This window comes from Gigantopelta aegis, chromosome 14 (genome assembly GCF_016097555.1).
Source record: "Gigantopelta aegis isolate Gae_Host chromosome 14, Gae_host_genome, whole genome shotgun sequence".
Taxonomy (NCBI): Eukaryota; Metazoa; Mollusca; class Gastropoda; order Neomphalida; family Peltospiridae; genus Gigantopelta; species Gigantopelta aegis.
In genome coordinates, this window is record NC_054712.1 from 33,893,062 (window position 1) to 33,911,002 (window position 17,941).

General features: G+C 36.0%; 1 protein-coding gene across 3 annotated transcripts in view; it reads left to right on the top strand.

Moving 5' to 3' along the window:
* The window catches only part of LOC121388302 (septin-7-like), a 66,096-nt gene that overhangs the window by 15,508 nt on the left and 32,647 nt on the right, over positions 1 to 17,941 (top strand). For all 3 annotated transcript variants that reach the window (XM_041519592.1, XM_041519590.1, XM_041519591.1), the window contains one exon: positions 11,182 to 11,473. In XM_041519592.1, coding sequence (XP_041375526.1) covers positions 11,182 to 11,473 — 292 coding nt within the window. The remainder of the gene's footprint in view (positions 1 to 11,181; positions 11,474 to 17,941) is intronic.

A 17,941-nucleotide genomic window follows, 5' to 3' on the forward strand; every position in this document is an offset into this window, starting at 1 on the left:
ACTACATGTATAGGCCCAACATCATTATTCATTTATGAAATTTCTGTTATATTATTTATAATTTATTAAAGTCTTCCCATTGGTCCAGCCGTAGCTATTGTGAGTTTGATCATTTCTCAGTGAACATAAAAATTACATTGTCAAGGAACATCATATTTTATGATCTCACTTTATGATGGTGTATTGTAATTTTTATTAATTGAGTGTTACTGTTGAAGAATCAGTTTGCACCTGCTTTTTTCTTTGATACTCAGATGAATCTAAAAGAAATAACAGACAATCCTTAAATGAAACTTAAGTCTGTATAGCTGCATTCACTTACACTTCAAGCTAGTTTAAATGGAATAACTAAACCAGTTTGTGAACATGATCGTTTCACTGTGACTATATACTGGTGTATACATGTAGCTGAACCGATATAGCTAAAACACTTTGGTAAGTGGTTTAGTTAAACTGGTGTTTAAATAGTTTAAATGTTAGTGTGAACACAAACTGTTTTAAAAGTCAGTGCTCCACAACTGGTGTAACAAAGACCGTGGTATATACTATCCTGTCTGTGGGATGGTGCATATAAAAGATCCCTTGCTGCTAATCGAAAAGAGTAGCCCACAAAATGGCGACAGCGGGTTTCCTCTCTCAGTATCTGTGTGGTCCTTAACCATATGCCTGACGCCATATAACCGTAAATAAAATGTGTTGAGTGCGTCATTAAATAAAACACCTCCTTCCTCCAAACTGTTTTAGCTAAACTAGTATAAGGAGGAAGTGACCGACTTGTAGTCCATTATTGTTTTGATGTCTTACTCAAGTACGGATATCTACACTAACACCACATACCGGTATACACATAGCTATTACATGAGTGAACACTTGTCATTTTCAACCAGAAGTATTTTAGCTAAACTGTACTGTTAAACCAGTTTAACTGTGTCAGTGTGAACACCACTATTGAGTATTGTTACACCTGTGGATGTTCATCTCAATGAATGTTTTTGTTTGTTTTGTTTTTTAAATTTTGTTTTCTTTTTTATTATTACCCTTTTTTTCTTTTCTTTTTTTAAAATAAATAAACCTAACTAGCAGGGATTGGAATTTTTTTCTCATGGAACATTTTGCGTTTCCTCACATTTTAATCATCCTTTCCTCCAAAATGTGTCAGATGGCACAGATTTTAACCTAGGATTTCAAGAATTTCTGGGACCTATAGATTTCCTCTTTTTTACAGTTCACCAATTCCCACCCCTGAACTAGACATGAAGTTTACATAATGACCTTTGAATTACTTTCCCACTAATTAGTGAACCTTTCTAGAAACTTACTGGTATTCTATAAAACTGTTGCTTGTTACATAATAACTTTAATTGTTAATCGCTGGGTACTGCTAAAAACTATTATTTAACAAAATCTGTTCATGTTTTAAAATCTGATATGAGTCATTTTAATTTTGTTTTGGTATGGTGTTTTCTGTACATATTTTTTTTATTTTTTTTAATTTCTTTTTTAAATATAAATATGCATATTTTGAAAGCAAAGTGTCGTGAAATAACAAACACAAATACATGTAGCTGCTCATTATATGCTCAGTCCAGAATGGTACTTATAACATGGCAGAATCCTGTGGCGTTTACAGCACCGACCAGTGCTCTATTTATACATGTACCATATACTAACCCAGTTTTTTATTGTACAGTTAAATATTTGGCCGTTTCTACATGTTATGTATTGCTCGGCTCAGAGATTGGTATTTAGCTCAGTCAGTACATGTATAGCACTTTGTTGAGGAACTTGGGTCATACGTGTATGTAGGATTGATCCCACTCAGCATACCCATTGGGTTTTTCACCCATCCTGATCACTACCCCATGACTGGCAAGGATTTTAGCCAGGATGTTTCGCCATGGTTCCATGTCTGATGGGATTGGCAAAATTAGCGCAAATAAATCATACTTGGGATGTTTTTCATGCCACTAAATGATGCAGTACACCACTGTTAAATTAATTTATTAGAACAGACATAGTTAAATATATATATATATGGGGAAGTTTTGACATTGGAATTGGGAATTTTCGGAGTGACTTTCTTATGGGAAGGGGCCAATGTTCAAATCCACAGAAAGCCTTGATAAATCCATGGACTGGTATATTAAAGGCAGTGGTATGTGCAGCCCTGTATGTGGGAACCTGCATATGAGGTTCAATGTTCAGTATTTGGAATGAGAAGCAGTGCTTCTGCCAGAATGTTTTTTTTAGGTATGGCACTATGGAATTGAATGCAACCACAGTCAACAGGCTATGGGGTGCTTCCCTCAGAAAGAAAATGGGTTACGTTTAGGTTTAGGGTTAAGAAAACCATACAGTAATGATAAGAGTCATTAATTTTGTCAAAAGGTTAACTTAAAAATAATAAAATCTTTAAAAAAAATTGGGTATGGTGCCATACCGGTTTTACCCTCTGGCAGAAACCTTGGGAAGCATTATTTTGTTTCTCACGCTTTAGGATGAAAGTCAGTGCTAGAGAGGGAAAAGCAGTACCAGAAATTAAGTCTTCAAAGTAAACTCCTAATTAGACTTGTAACTACATTTAGGTATTTTTTTTAAAAGCACCAGTAAAACCTGAATAATAGCACAACATCTATATTGTCATTCTTGAGAATAAAGAATTTTTGATGTGTGTGGAATACTGTCAAAAATAAGATGGAAAGGAAATTGTGCCTGTGGAACTGATTAGGTACAGTATCAGGAAGCAATGTGTGCATTTTAAGCAGCATTTGCTGTCTGCCTCCTGTCAGTTTGATGTCTTGGCATGAAGGTTAATGGAAAAAATATTGCAGTTTCCCCAGACGAAACATGTATGTGTCAGAATTATTAAACATTTGACAGTAGCCAACCGTTATTAATCAATATACTCCTAAGATGTCATTAAACAATATAAACTTTTATCTTAAGAAGTGTTTCTAGCCATAGATTGGAACTAAACATTTAGAGGAAATTGAAGAATGAAGTAACGCGCGCACATAGAAAACAAAAGCCAGTGTTCTATTCTAAATGCTTAAAGTTAAATGTTAAAAATATATTAGAGAAGGAAGGAAATGTTTTATTTAATGACGCACCCAACATAAATATATTAGAGAATCAGATTTAACTATGTAGGACTAGTGACACAGTCCTTTCTCCTGCCCATTTAAAGTTTGTGTTTATACCATAGTACCAAAAATTTAACAACAAAATGCTGTTAAAAACTCCACTGTAACCTGTACATTTTCCTTCTTTCTAGAACTGTTTTCCTGTACTTTTTTTTCTGACCTAAAGGCAAACTAAGTTAATTAAGTGGCAGCTGGGACCAACCATGGTTGACCATTGGAATGTACTATCTGAGACATTTTCTTCAAGATTAATGTGTTGAATGTCATTAACATGTCTAGATATACCACATATATGTACTGATACTGTGATAGTTCTTGGTTCCAATCATCACACTGCTAGCGATAAGAAATTTACCAATTCCACCACTATATTGTAGATGTATAGACATTGTATATGTGAGCAGGGTTTCTGCCAGAGGGTAAGAAGGGTAAAAATTACGTCCCTAAAATCTTGGAAATTAATGGATACATTTTTGTAATTTCTTAATAGATTATATTAAAGGGACATTCCTGACTTTGCTGCATTGTAAGATGTTTTCGACTACTAAAATATTTCTACGATTAAACTTACATATTAAATTAAAAAAAATTGGTTTAGAATATCAGTGGCTGTATATTCAATGAGTTTCTGGTCGTCTTAATATTTGTAAGAAGTCCAAACTAGATTTTGTCTTCAAATAATTTCATATGTACGAAAAAAAGATATTTTAGAAAATAAAATGAAATTTAACTTATTACAAATAGTAGAACAATCAGAAACAGGTTTAATATACAGCCACTAATATTTTATGCAGAAAAATATATTTGATATGTAATTACATTCGTTAAAAAGTCTCTGTTAGTTGATAACATCTTAAAAATTGCAGCAAACTCAGGAATGTCCCTTTAAGAGCATGGCTGTTTATAAAATTTATCAAAGTACAGGAACATTGTGGAAGTTGAAAAGATTTCAAACCTATAACCACCTAGTAGGTTCACTTATGGTCTATTTTGTTTTTATTACGAACCCTCAAATTATTTTCTGGCAGAAAGCCTGGTGAGTATATATGTATGAACATTGCAGAACAAATACAATGCATAAATCAGGATATAGTTTGACCACCAAAATAGTGAACTAATGACCCTGGAAATAAATAACTGCAAAAAAATAAATAATTCATGTACTGAAGTTTTACATGTACATGTAGTACATGTATGTTGCCATGATTTGCAAATGAGCACACAGGAGATCCCAAAATAGCAATAGACTTTCCAGAGGTATTTGGTCAATTGCAGACAGCTTCAGTCAGGTTGTTGAGTGATGGATTTACATCCAGTACAGCTCCAACAGCAGAATGTTGCTAAATAGTATGCACAGGCATAAAAAAAAAACCCCAATGTGTGGGGACCTATATACATTACCATACAAATACCAATTGCAGTTTGTTTTGTTTAACGACACCACTAGAGCACATTAATTAATTAATCATCAGCTATTGGATGTCAAACATTTGGTAAACTTTCTGACTTGTAGTCAACAGAGGAAACCCGCTACATTTTTCCTAATGCAGCAAGGGATCTTTTATCTGCACTTTCCCACAGACAGGAAAGCACATACCACAGCCTTTGACCAGTTGTGGTGCACTGGTTGGAACGAGAAAAAACCCACAATCAGTTGAATGGATCCACCGAGGTGGTTCGATCCTGTGATGCAAGCACCTCAAGCAAGCACACACTCAAGTACCTGAGCTAAATCCCACCCCTTATGGTTAATTAAGACATTTAATTTATGACTGACTGACTTTACATTTTTAGCCAATTGGTTAATTTCAAATAGCTGTATTTTCATCACTATTTCATTCAAGCGATGCTTGGTATTATGTTCATATCAGATGACCACAGGCTACTTCTAATAATTAAGGATAACAGAAACTGAGTTTATAAAAGATTATAGGTACAACTTCGGCAAGTCTAGATATTTTATTGTACAAGCAGGTAAGTTGGGCCACAAGACTTAATGCATTGTCCAAATACATTCACTGGATAATTGCTTGTGGGTCAGCAGTGTGAGATGTAAATTGGGTTGACATGAAAGACCCACACCAGCATTCCCTGTGTGTGTAGCAGCTTAGGTGTACAAGTTTACGTCTGCTACTAGCAGTATACCGGTCGTGCGTTTACATGTGTTTGGCTTCAATTTCACACAGAAAATTACAGCATTACGGAAGCTGGAATATTTTAGATACAAAAGAAAATGAGATGTGTGTTCTTCTAACTAGATTTGTTGAACTACAATGGTAATAAGAACTGAGGTTTAGTCGTAGATTTACGTTTACGTGCAAAACTAGGCTTATGATGTTTTGTGAACTTGGGCCCTGGGCCCCGTTCTACGAAGCGATCTTAGCCCTAAGATTACCGTAAGCACATAGCTACCCTATGCACTTAAATTGATCTTAGGGCTAAGATCGCTTTGTAAAATGGGGCCCAGGGCTTTAGATCTCACTAATTTTGGCACAACAGTTTTTTTTTTTTTTTTGTCTATTCTAGTATAGCGAACAATAATGTTATTAATAATTACTGAAGAGTTGTAAATATTTAGAAATGCATTTCCAGTTATTTTAACATAACATGTGAGTGGTTTTGAGGTGAAATCTTTTGACATCTACATGTTTCAGTTTTGTTTGTACTTTCACACCAATGGTAGGCATGGATCAAAGTATAAATGTGCTGTTTGAAGTTAGGTGCGTTTCAAATAATTATTGTGACCCGGTGATATGCAGTTTGGTTTATAGCTACCTTCAGACTTTAAGTGGACAAGACATTAATTACAGAACATGTTTTCTTTTCACTTGAGCAGCTATAATTTGGGGCAAATAAGGTATAGCTAGTACGTTGTGTACTGTACATGTACATCCAGGTGGAATAAGGATGAGCTGTCTATGGAATTTGCTTCACAGCATAAATAATTCTATAAATATCTTATAATGGTCAGACTTTTGGCATCTGAGCAAGAAAGTGTTGCTACCGGTAATGTTACTTTATGTCAGGCTGTTTATGAACTGCTTGGTGGGTAATTCAAGTGTTAAAAGATTTCTTTCACAATTTATGTGGCTGAAACTTCACTGTTTAGATTGCTCTGGCAAGCACAGTGTTCAGAACGTGATGAATGTGTGAGGGTGGATAAAGGACAATATGGAAATATCAACAGGAGCAGATTAATGTTGTGGTTTCATCAGGTGCAGCGATTATTTTGATTTACCTTTTATCCAAACATTCTTTGAAGCTGCAGTCTCGCCTGTCTGTGTTAATTATGACATTCTTATCTAATTCAAAATGCAAACACAGCTGTGCTGCTTTAATAAACTTGTGTTTTATGCTTGCTGTCAGCTTTTATGGTCAGCTGTCTTAATACGTTACAGAGACCAGTAGAAAAGGTGTCCGTTTATGGCAAGTTAATACTTTTTTATGTGTCACATACATGTAGTTTAACAACTGCATCCAAAGGTTATAGGCGAAAGATGTGTCATGGGAAGAAAAAATAACGTGGATGAATTGTTGTGAATCCAAATGGTTGATTAAAAACTTCTTAATATTGCAACTTAAAAGATGGAGTTGTGCAAGATTCCAGTTACAAATGATTTTGAACCAGAGGTGACATATGATAATTGTGTTAATAGTGAGGATTCTTTTCAAGAGGTAATCATTGAAATACAATTTAACATGTTAGTGTTTGTTGTATGTTTGTGGTGTTAGTAATAATATACTAAGTTGGCCTCTGTCAGTGTTACAAGTGTATTTTAAGTGTGTAACAAGGTACATTTGATTTTTAATTTTAATGTTAAAAAATGTACGCCTTCTTCATTTCATTTCAGTTATTTTTTATTCGACATATTACATTGTATATCAAGAATTAATTATGATCAAGAGTGATAATATCAATATTATGCTTTTACCGTATACGCAAATATTTTCGCAGCTAAAATAATTCGCGATCGGGCTCTCATTTCACATTTTCGCAAGGAATTATTTTCGCGACTGTGTCCCCCGATAATAAAATCAAAATTACCCAATAGTAACCCATATTTCATTTGCCAAACTCTTTTCAATGACGATTTCACACACACACATGGACATATTACCATGCTGTCAGCGAGACGTCAGTGTTGTATGTATGTAGACATGTTATCGATGGAACACACACATGGGGTACAGAAAATTGAAAAACGCAAATATCAGAAGAAATAACTTTTAATTATTGATGGTACCCACAAACTTTCATTAACGGTTACAAAGAAAAAACTGAGATTATGTAACAACAGACTTACACCCAACTGTGTGTCATTTCGACCAAATTCATGTGACCATGCAGGTTTACAGAACCACGTGACCTTGTGGATAATTTGGTGGTAAAGACAAAGTGCATACGAAATTCGGTGTAAATTTAACAGGTACCTCTGACTTCTTGTTTTTTTGTATCCATCAAAAGTATACCAAATCGGAAATAACTTCGCGCGTAATTAAATTCGCGATGCTGTCAACTTGTTCGCATTTATCTCTTGAAGTCTGGCACATTGCAGTTAAAAAAATAGTTACACATCTAATTAAGTATTATTTTGAGATTAATTTATAAAACTGCTTGTCACTTTCTAGCATGGAGCGGGACGTAGCCCAGTGGTAAAGCACTCGCGCAATGCACAGTCGGTTTAGGATCGATCCCTGTCTGGTATATTAAAGGCTGTGGTATGTGCTATCCTGTCTGTGAGAGGGTGCATATAAAAGATCCCTTGATGCATTAGAAAAATGTAGCGGGTTTCCTCTAATGACTATACGAGTCAGAATTACGCAATGTTTCACATCCAATAGCCGATGATTAATAAATCAATGTGCTCTAGTGGTGTTGTTAAACAAAACAAACTTTAACTTTCTAGCATTTGGTTCCGGTTTTAAATTTAACATTACTTCGCATCTAAGGTGTGTGATCGCGTGTGTGCAACTTATTTTATTGTCCACCTAAAAATATGGTACAGTGCCACTGGTTGTTTGAAAAAAAACATGCTTTAATCCCAGCCGAACCCAGTGTTTGAATGTCATTATCCTGATTGTTTTTATCAATATGTGCAAATAACTCACCGGATATTTTCAAATGTGAAGTAGTGATTTCCCTAGAAATTTGGCAAGGCATGGTAGACCAAACACTTTTAGGGCATTTTCACCATTTTTGGGGCACTTTTATTTCATTAAAAATACACAAAAATTAATTGAAATAAACATTAATGTAATTTATGTGCTTGCTTTAATAAATGAATGGCAAAAGATATAAAAGGCATATTTTATTAATTAATAATACCTTTTTGGGTGTTTTATAAAGGCAATTTTAGAATTAATTATTGAAAAAGGCTTGTTTAATCTAGGGCAGAATGGCGCTGATTAAGGCAAGATGGTGCTAGACTATTGAGGCATGGTGCTGCACCATGCTAAAACAAGCTAGGGAAAACACTAGTGAAGGACTGTTTTAAAGAGACATATCCTAGTTTTTAAAAACGCATGTTCTTCTGAGAAGTACTGGTTAATGAGACAAGCTCAAGTTATTTTTAATGGTATTTTCCTGTTTAAACATCACAGACTTTAGCTCCTCTCTGTTATAACCGTATCCAAATGTGTTGCAGGTTTGTAGATGAACTAAACTTGGTATCCATTTTCACGTGCTGAAACAGTGTGCCTTAAAGAAGCAAAGAGTGCTTCCCACTTCACAAAATTAATTTCGAGCCTTGATTATGGACAAGTGTCATTTGAAATATTATTTTCGTTTTCATTGGACATGAAACAATGGTGACCCATGGCTGGAATTCTCCTGTTTGTTTGTTTCATGTACGTTTTTAGTAGCACTAGAACTAAAGGACTATAAAGGTATGTTTGTTTACAGGAACAGCCCTACCCCCTACCCTTTTGAGGAGGAAATGCATGTGTGTGGTTTTTTTTTTTGTCTTGCTCTATAAATGAAAATAAAAATATAGATAGATATTGTGTCCTTCACCAAGATTGTGCCCCTCACTTGAACTGTGGATATTGTTCCTACAGGCCTGGTTTAAAATCACTTCATGTAGCATTAAATTGTGGCTATTTGGCTATGTATGGTTATTTTAATGGTTGTGAGAGAAAATCCACTGCTGTTAATGAGGCTAATCTGTTACAAAACATTGCAACAGATCTTTGATATATGAACCATAGATGGGGTGGTGAACACAACAGCCTTCTAAGCCTTTACCATTAATTGAGATGAGCACGTGAATACCATTATACTTATATACAGTGCTGTTGTGTTATATTATTTAATAATATTAAGACGTTTGTTGAAATATGGCTTCTGGCCATAATGCCCTCAAATTCGAGGCTCGAGACTAAGTTTTATTTTTTATTGTTTTTATTATAATCAAATATAACACTTTTTAATACTGATTTTAGGACAGAAGTTTTGATTATTATTTTATTTAAGATTTACTGTAAGAAACAAATAAGAGAATGCTTGTATTGTAGACCAAATTTAAATCAATCACTAGTGTAGTAATACAGAGATGTAATGTGGGATTGAATGCCAGTGATGTGGGATTGAGTATGAGTAACATTGTGGATGAGGGTATTGGTTGCTGTGATGAGTCACTATTTTCTGTCAGTCTTTCTGCAATCTTTATTTCCTTTCATTAGTATATATTATATTACTTTGAGACCAAAACGTATTCTTCAAGAAATATATATCATTTTTAAATGGTCTGTAGCTGGCCAGAGCTTTACATTAACTTCGTCCTTAATGTATGTCCCACTGTAGTACCTAAAGTGGGACAGAAAATTATTTATTACCCCAGCAGGCAGTCATAATGGGGAAAATGACCGGCGTCGTGGTTTGGCCATCAGTCTACAGGCTAGTAGGTACTGGGTTCGGTTCCCAGTCAAGGCATGGGATTTTTAATCCAGATACCAACTCCAAACCCAGAGTGAGTGCTCCGCAAGGCTCAATGGGTAGGTGTAAACCACTTGCACCGAACAGTGATCCATAACTGGTTCAACAAAGGCCATGGTTTGTGCTATCCTGCCTGTGGGAAGCGCAAATAAAAGATCCCTTGCTGCCTGTCGTAAAAAAGTAGCCTATGTGGCGACAGTGGGTTTCCTATAGAAAGACAGTGTCCGAATGACCATGTTTAACGTCCAGTAGCCGATGATAAGAAAAAAAATCAATATGCTCTAGTGGCGTCGTTAAATAAAACAAACTTTACTTTTTTTTAATGGGGAAAATAAAAATCATAATTTCTCACTGAGAGATTATCATGCATTGGTTTAACATACACTACTATTGGACGATTTGATGCCAAGAAACCCATAACCTTGTCGGTACTAAATATGACGTAATCACAATTTGGCAACACACACACAATGACGTCATGTAGTTTACGTCTTTCTGGTTTCAGTGTTAAACTTGTAATAAAATGGTAGTTTAATGCATTTCATTATAGATTGGTTTTACAGAATATATAAAGCTAAAACTCATAACAAGTGAAGATTATTTCACTCGAGACATATATTTGATAATAACTGGTAACTCGTTTATTATCCTCTGTACATTTCAGGCCTCTGAAAATAGCGAGAACGATTGTTTTCTTCTTGCGTCATTCGTGCAAGCCTAGTTTTGTGTAACTGGTTTAACGTATTATATTTATGACATCATTTACATGGTTATGACGGGTTATGTAGAAACAAACTGGGTTACCTAAATTTATTTTTGCGTAACCCATCAATGGGTTTAACAGCCTTTTACTCCTGCATTTAAAAACCTGGCCCCGTGCTCATAAACCTTAGTCTAGACTTTAATAAAGTCCAGACTTTAACGCCATTCAAATAGCATTACATTAAAGTCTGGACTTGATTAAAGTCTAGACTAAGGTTTATAAGCACGGGCCCTGGTCGCATGACTGGCTGATGTCACAACGTTGCCAGTATTTGACTTTTATGATTACCTGTAAGCGTTTTGTTATATTTTGTATTAGGAGATTGATTTTTGTTTTTTCAGTTGAATGCTGCCAAAAGAGATGCGTTTTTCCGTTCCGGCGGCAGTGATGGTCCAACAGCCAAGTTTGATCCTTCAACAAGATTTCCACCTGATCGTGAAAAGACGAAACAAGATAAAGAGCGTGAATTTGAATCGGACAAAGAGAAGAAGGAGAGAGAGAAAGAAGTTGTGAGAACAAATGATGGTGGACAATACAGAACGTTGGATGGATATGTGGGATTTGCCAATTTGCCAAACCAGGTCTACAGAAAATCTGTGAAACGAGGATTTGATTTTACACTAATGGTAGTAGGTTAGTATTGTTACGTTCTTATGTGGGTTTTTGTGAGTGAACATGTGATACAATGCACTCTCACAGGGAACATTTTGTTTTTAAAATTTTGATTAGCGACAGTCACGAATCAATTTTAAAATTGATTAGCAATCACTTATTTTGATTAGCGATTTCTGTAACATTAGTATGGTTCATTAAATATGAACAAAATAGTTTTTGCAACCTTTATATCAACTTTTAGTGACATTTCTAGTTCAGAACCCCAAAGAACATAATTAAATTTAGGGTCATTCAGTAAACTTAGTGTTGGAGGATGACTCGCAAGCAATGTTTGGTCTCTTCGATGCAACAGTGTCCACAGAGTTCTCTTTTTTGTCGCCATTGTTTTTTAAAACAACCTTGCTCGAACTACGTTTTCTGCGTGACGTCAAAATTATTGGGAATAGACGGTCGATTAAGGGGTCATTTCAAAACTATATGCGCTATACGATGTGCTAACTAATTTCACCTTGTTTTAAAAATTATTCTTGTCAAAGATTCACGTAATTATTTTTAAAAAATGACACGATTTTTTGTTTGCAAATTGGGGGGCATACTTTTAGTACGTACGCATTTTGGGGGGGTGGGGGGGTTGAAAATTTAAGAGCCATTTTGCGTACGCTTGTGTACGGCGTGGGGGGGGGGGTGTTATTAGGGTAAAATTAAAAAAAATATATATAGTTAATTTGATTATTTACTGACGTTCTAGATCGTCGGTGCCTGTTTTGTTCGCCATACTAACCCTTTGTGTCATTCCACTGCATGACCTTTGTGTCATTTGACGCACGCATGCATGGCCAAGAAAATGGCCTCCGGTGGTGATAATTATGACAAATATTCCCAACTTTTGAAATGTATTAACACCTCAACGGCGACGCTGTCTTAACTGAGGAAGCAGAGCCTGTATTTGCACTGCCAATCTACAGAAATATTTTTGAGGCCCTTGGCGTACCTTGGGAGGCATTGGATGAATAACACTACAAATTTTCTCATTGATCTAGGCAGTCCTATTGTTTATCAATATTTTGTTGTCATGTGCCCCAAAAAGTTGTACCTACTGGTACTAAGTTCCGACTTTTAGGTTTATAGTTCCGAGTTATTTCCAGTTTTATAGTTTTGTGATTAAATCATTAAACATGATTTGAATTTTTTTGTAATTAAAACAGAGCAGACGTTCCTGTTTATAATACATTTAGAAACATTTTATTCGTCGTCAAGCGTTGTTTAATACATTTGTACAATGAGCAGTATTCATTAATTATAGTATACCATGATGACATCGACGGTGGCATTGTCTACATTTACTGGTACTGACTGACGATCTTTTGCGTATGTGCGCATGGGGGGTATGGGCACTGGCGTACGCATGCGTACGTGGGGGGGAGGGGTGCAAAAAAGCGGAAAATTGTGCGTACGTACTAAATGGATGACCCCTTGTTGAAAAATATTCGTAACCTAAGAACTAAACGTCATAATGTTATGGTGTCTATCGGTGGGTGGATATCTGAACAGCCGTTTTACCATGTAAATGCTGTGCTCCTAATCGGAGGGTTGCAAAAAAGAAAATATCTGATGAAACTTGGAAATCTACACCTAGATAAATAGTTCATTACAGTGATAGATTTAACATGTTATCAGTGGAATATTTTGGGGTTAAGGACGATCTTCAAAATTTAATACTGTCAAAAATATGCATCGCGACATTTAGCGATACGTTTTAATATTGTGTAGCGATAGCCGGAAACTGCATCGCGTTTCGCGACGCGATACTGAACAAAATGTTCGCTGTCTCAGCTTTGTTCCCAATGGTTTAGAAGCCCTGTAGATTTTTGTTGTTGTACAAACACCTGTATTCAAGCATCAAAGAAATGAAAATTAGGGTAAATTATTTATGGGTAAGAGAATCAAATTCATGAAACCCATTTCATTTTTGCATCATTCGTCATGACTGTGTAAACAATGACGTAAATTTAATGCAAGAATGAAAATGAATAAATGGGTCACACAAAAATATACTTGAGTGAGCATGTACCTGTATGCAAATCATATCTTCCGGGGTTTTTTTTTCCCTGCAAATATTACCAGTTGGTCTTGCTCAGTAAAAAGGTTTTTAAGAATGGTGCTGCCTGACATAACCCCCCCTCCCCAATCTAGTTGCCTTTGGCAGATTAATGAAAAAAAGTTTATTTTGTTTAACGACAGCACTAGAGCACATTGATGTATTAATCATCGGCTATTGGGTGTCAAACATTTGGTAATTTTGACATATAGCTTACAGAGGAAATCTGCTACATTTTTTTCATTAGTAGCAAGGGATCTTTTAAATGCACTAGTATCCCACATACAGTGTAGCACATACCACAACCTGTGATATACCAGTTGTATACCTAGCGAGCGCTTTACCACTGAACTACGTCCTACCTCCATTAATGATATCAAGGATCTATGTTTTACATATAAAGTCCGTGTAATGTGTTTGATGAGATGCACTTATCAAGACTGAGTTGAATGCGTCGTTAAATAAAACATGTCTTTCTTTCTTTTATCAAGACTGAAGTGAATTGGCAATTTTTGAAATCTTTTTGCCTGCTGTTTTGTTATGAATTATTCAGTAAATAAAATTTTAGCAAAACGTAGAGGATGCCATCTATTCCACCTTGACCCTACTGATTCTATATGATCTTTTTGATGGTTCTGTGATAATATACATGTAGTTGTACATCTAGTCGTGGTTAAAGAATTATGCATAGTAGATATGTGGTCATGCTATGTACATGATGTCTCCAATTCTGGAGAATTACTTACATATCAGTTACGTACACTGATGGAGATAAATAAGGGATTACACCAACACTAACAGCAAAGAGTGACTGCAGCCAAAACTTTTCAACAACAGTGTCAGGAAGTTAACTGTGTTAATTACTCGACATTCCAGCTCACATTGCTGACATTCAATCCCACATCATGGCTTTGTATTTTTCAGTGTTCTCGGGTGAAAATGAAAGGAGGGCGGCCGCGCGGCACCACACCCTTCAAAAACTCAATAAAACGAAAAGCAAAACAAATAAAAAAGGGTGGGGGGGGGGGGGGATGGGGTTGAGGGAGAGCTTGGTTACCGCATTGTTGTGTATTGGTAGACTCTGTGGAAAGACATACTCCTTATTTTGCCTGCAAAAACGTTTATACGAAATACAAACAGACTCGTCTTTTAACTGAACCGAAGATGTTATCGGTCTGACATTCACAGGCAGTTCCGGTTTTGTTGAACTGATCAAAGTTTCAATATATACGAAAAACAATAAAGATGTTTGTAATGTGATCCTCTAATGTTGGATGCATTTTTTGTTATTTCCATCGCCATCGAATGATAAAATATTATTGCCAGCTGATTAAAAGTTTCGTTTTTGTAAAGGCGGTGTATATATTATTTGGCACCCAAGATAAATGATTTTAATGATAAACACTAGCACTTCCGTTGTTTTTATAAGCGGTGATATCCCCCAAGAATGAAAAGTTTACAATATGTTATGAAGAACTGCTGAAAAACAGAGAATAAACAGAAATGACAGAAAGTAAAAATCATCAGTTACAACCAATTGTATCTGCAATTGAGGACAAAATATCAGACGATAGTTAGTGGAAACAAAAGACAGAATGATCGTTCTGATCACGTGACAAATTTGGCGCCAAATAAGGTTTTTTTTTCAATCCGAGATTGCCGAATCCGTAAAAAATAAAAATGTTTTCATTGCTCAAATAAAATATAAACATACAAATGGATACAGGTATGAGACAAAATAGAGGCTGTTAAAAATACTGTTAAATTACTTTACGGTAAATGTCGTAAATGTTTCGTCAATTGCTTTTTCATACACAACGTGGCTTGTTTCCTTTGATGTCCAGTGTACAGACTGGTTTTTTTATGTGTGGAAAAAAAGTGCATTTGGAAATAGCGGAGATAGGTGCTGTAAAATATAGTATGGTGCTGGAAAATAAAGAGGGGCGCAGAAAAATAAAAGAGGGTGGAGAACGTGAAAGGAGTGCGGCAAAATGCAATAGCGGGCGAGCCGCCCTGCTTAAATGGAGCAGCGAGAACACTGATTTTATACTTGATACCCAATAACCGATCTCTATTTTTGTGCTGGGATGTCGTTAATTACATTTTATATGTATATAATGACACTAATAGTGAATTAAATTTGGTCCACAGTGCCAAGTGTTCCCGTATTTATTTCTCTCACTTTATTTAAATATGTTCACAACATTAGCAGCTAGGAGGGATGTTGGGTGGGTGGAGGCAGAAGGAATGATCATTGGCCAAACACCACAAGTGCATACTATTACATGTATTTCTGTAGCATTTGATCTCTGCTAAATGTGAGTCATAGTACTAGTATTTTAACTTTGAAGTTCTGCTAATTATGACTTCCAGCCATCTCATTATCCAGGTTGATTAAATTGCCATAGACATCTGTTTTCAGTTTGAGCTGGCACCCTAAAGAGATTAAGTCATGGAGATGTAATCTTCATAGTAATGTGTTCATCACTGGGGCCAGACTTTAAAATTGGATTGGATAGCATATTAACGTGCCTATATCCAATTAAGGTTCAAGCTCGTCTCCTGGGCACGATTTCTGTGACTTTGCCATTGACTGGGTCTAGGACCAAAAAAAAGGAGGGGTGTGTGTGTGTGTGTGTGTGTGTGTGTGTGTGTGTGTGTGTAGAGTTGGAAATGGGCAGAATTTAGAAAATAGCAATTAGTAAAAAAAAGTTAAAAGAATTTTAAAAAATAAAATAAAAAGTTAACAAGCCAAAAAAAAAAGAATTGACGTCTCAGCCGAATATTTATATAATTTGGAGCATTTTAGGAGGACAGTCCCAAAATAAATAAGAGAAAGAAAAGAGTATCAGACTATTTAATAATATTTAAAAAAAAGAAGTAATTTGGACATCAAATTTGGAATGAAGATCTAAAAGTTTAAAAATCAGATCTAAATGTCCATGTGAGTGGCTTCATTGAGGCCATTAGGGTTCACAGCTTGTAGGGATGAGATGGGTTGCATCCCGTCAAGAAAAGCCCTAGATTGACAGTCATTAGATGTTGAAGATGTAGTGCTGTGCTGAAATACAGATCTTGAGAAGCCGGATCTGTCTGAACAAGAGTATCAGACTAGGGTATAGTCCAGTCGTCATGGGTTGGTATAGTGGCGCGGGTGGGCCCCGACTACGGAGAATACGAGATGGTATCAATATAAAAGAAAGTAAAGTCTAGAAAAGTGTAGTAGGGATCGACCCCGCTTCCTATTTCTTCTTATGTGGGGCGGTCAATCTTCCAGTACTGCTAGAACAGGCTCGGACATGTAGAGACTAAATGCTAACAACCGTGGCATTCTGCAGAATGACTATCATATGAGTCACGGAAAAACAAGTTGACATAAGTCAGCCGGAAAAATAACGTGGAGGCAAGGAATCTCGCTAAAAAAGAATCCAACCTAGTAGTGAAGGCTGTCGAAACGAGAAGTGTTCCAGCGTACGGTCAGTTCCAATAGCCGCATACATCCTAGTAGGCGGCCACAGACCACAATTAATTACGCTATATGTTTCTATATAGCGTTAGTGGCTATAACATTTTTTATTAATATCAGCAAGCCCATGGATTTTTGTATGTACCTTTGCCTGCCTGGGAGAAACATATCTTAAAAAGGACAACCCCTGTTGTTCAGCTCTTTCTCCCAGGATATTGGTTTAAACAAACACACCCACTAAAGCTGGCCGGAGTACACCCATTTTGCACAAAAAGCACTACTTTTGCATGGGCCGGAATTACCACAAACAAGTCTTCAATGCCAACAAGTTACACGTTTACAAACTACATGCTCTCCCATGTCAACTTAAGTCAAATAGTTGCTATTTCAGAGCTGTCTGCCATGAAATAATCACAGTCAAACAGCAGACTACTTGCGTGGACAAATTTCTGGATTTTGGACAACCAAATGGGAAGATAACTGTGGTCTGTGGCCAGAAAACTCCCATTTTGCTGACAAAAACAAAACAAAATGAAGGATTCCCAAGTCGAGCACACGAAAGCATGTGCAGTGTGGCACAAGCGAAACAAACACATCTTACCGCGTCAAGCTCCAGACTGGGAATGTGGTTTGCTGTATGCCAAATGATTATACAGTCAAACTCTCCTAAAACGGACAACCATGAGATTAATTAAAATGTCGCTGTTATCAGAGGTCTGCATTAAGGCAAAAGCCTTTGTTGAACTCTGTTGTTTGTTTCTGCTAGCATTCTTTTTGCACTCATTTCTTGAATATGCATTCAACAGATAATGTACCAATAAAGAACCTTTCGCTTTTCTAAGGTATGCTTTCGAACTGTTCATGATTTTTAGTTTATCTTCAAATGATTGACGTTCCATGTTGAAAATTCAGTTAATATGGC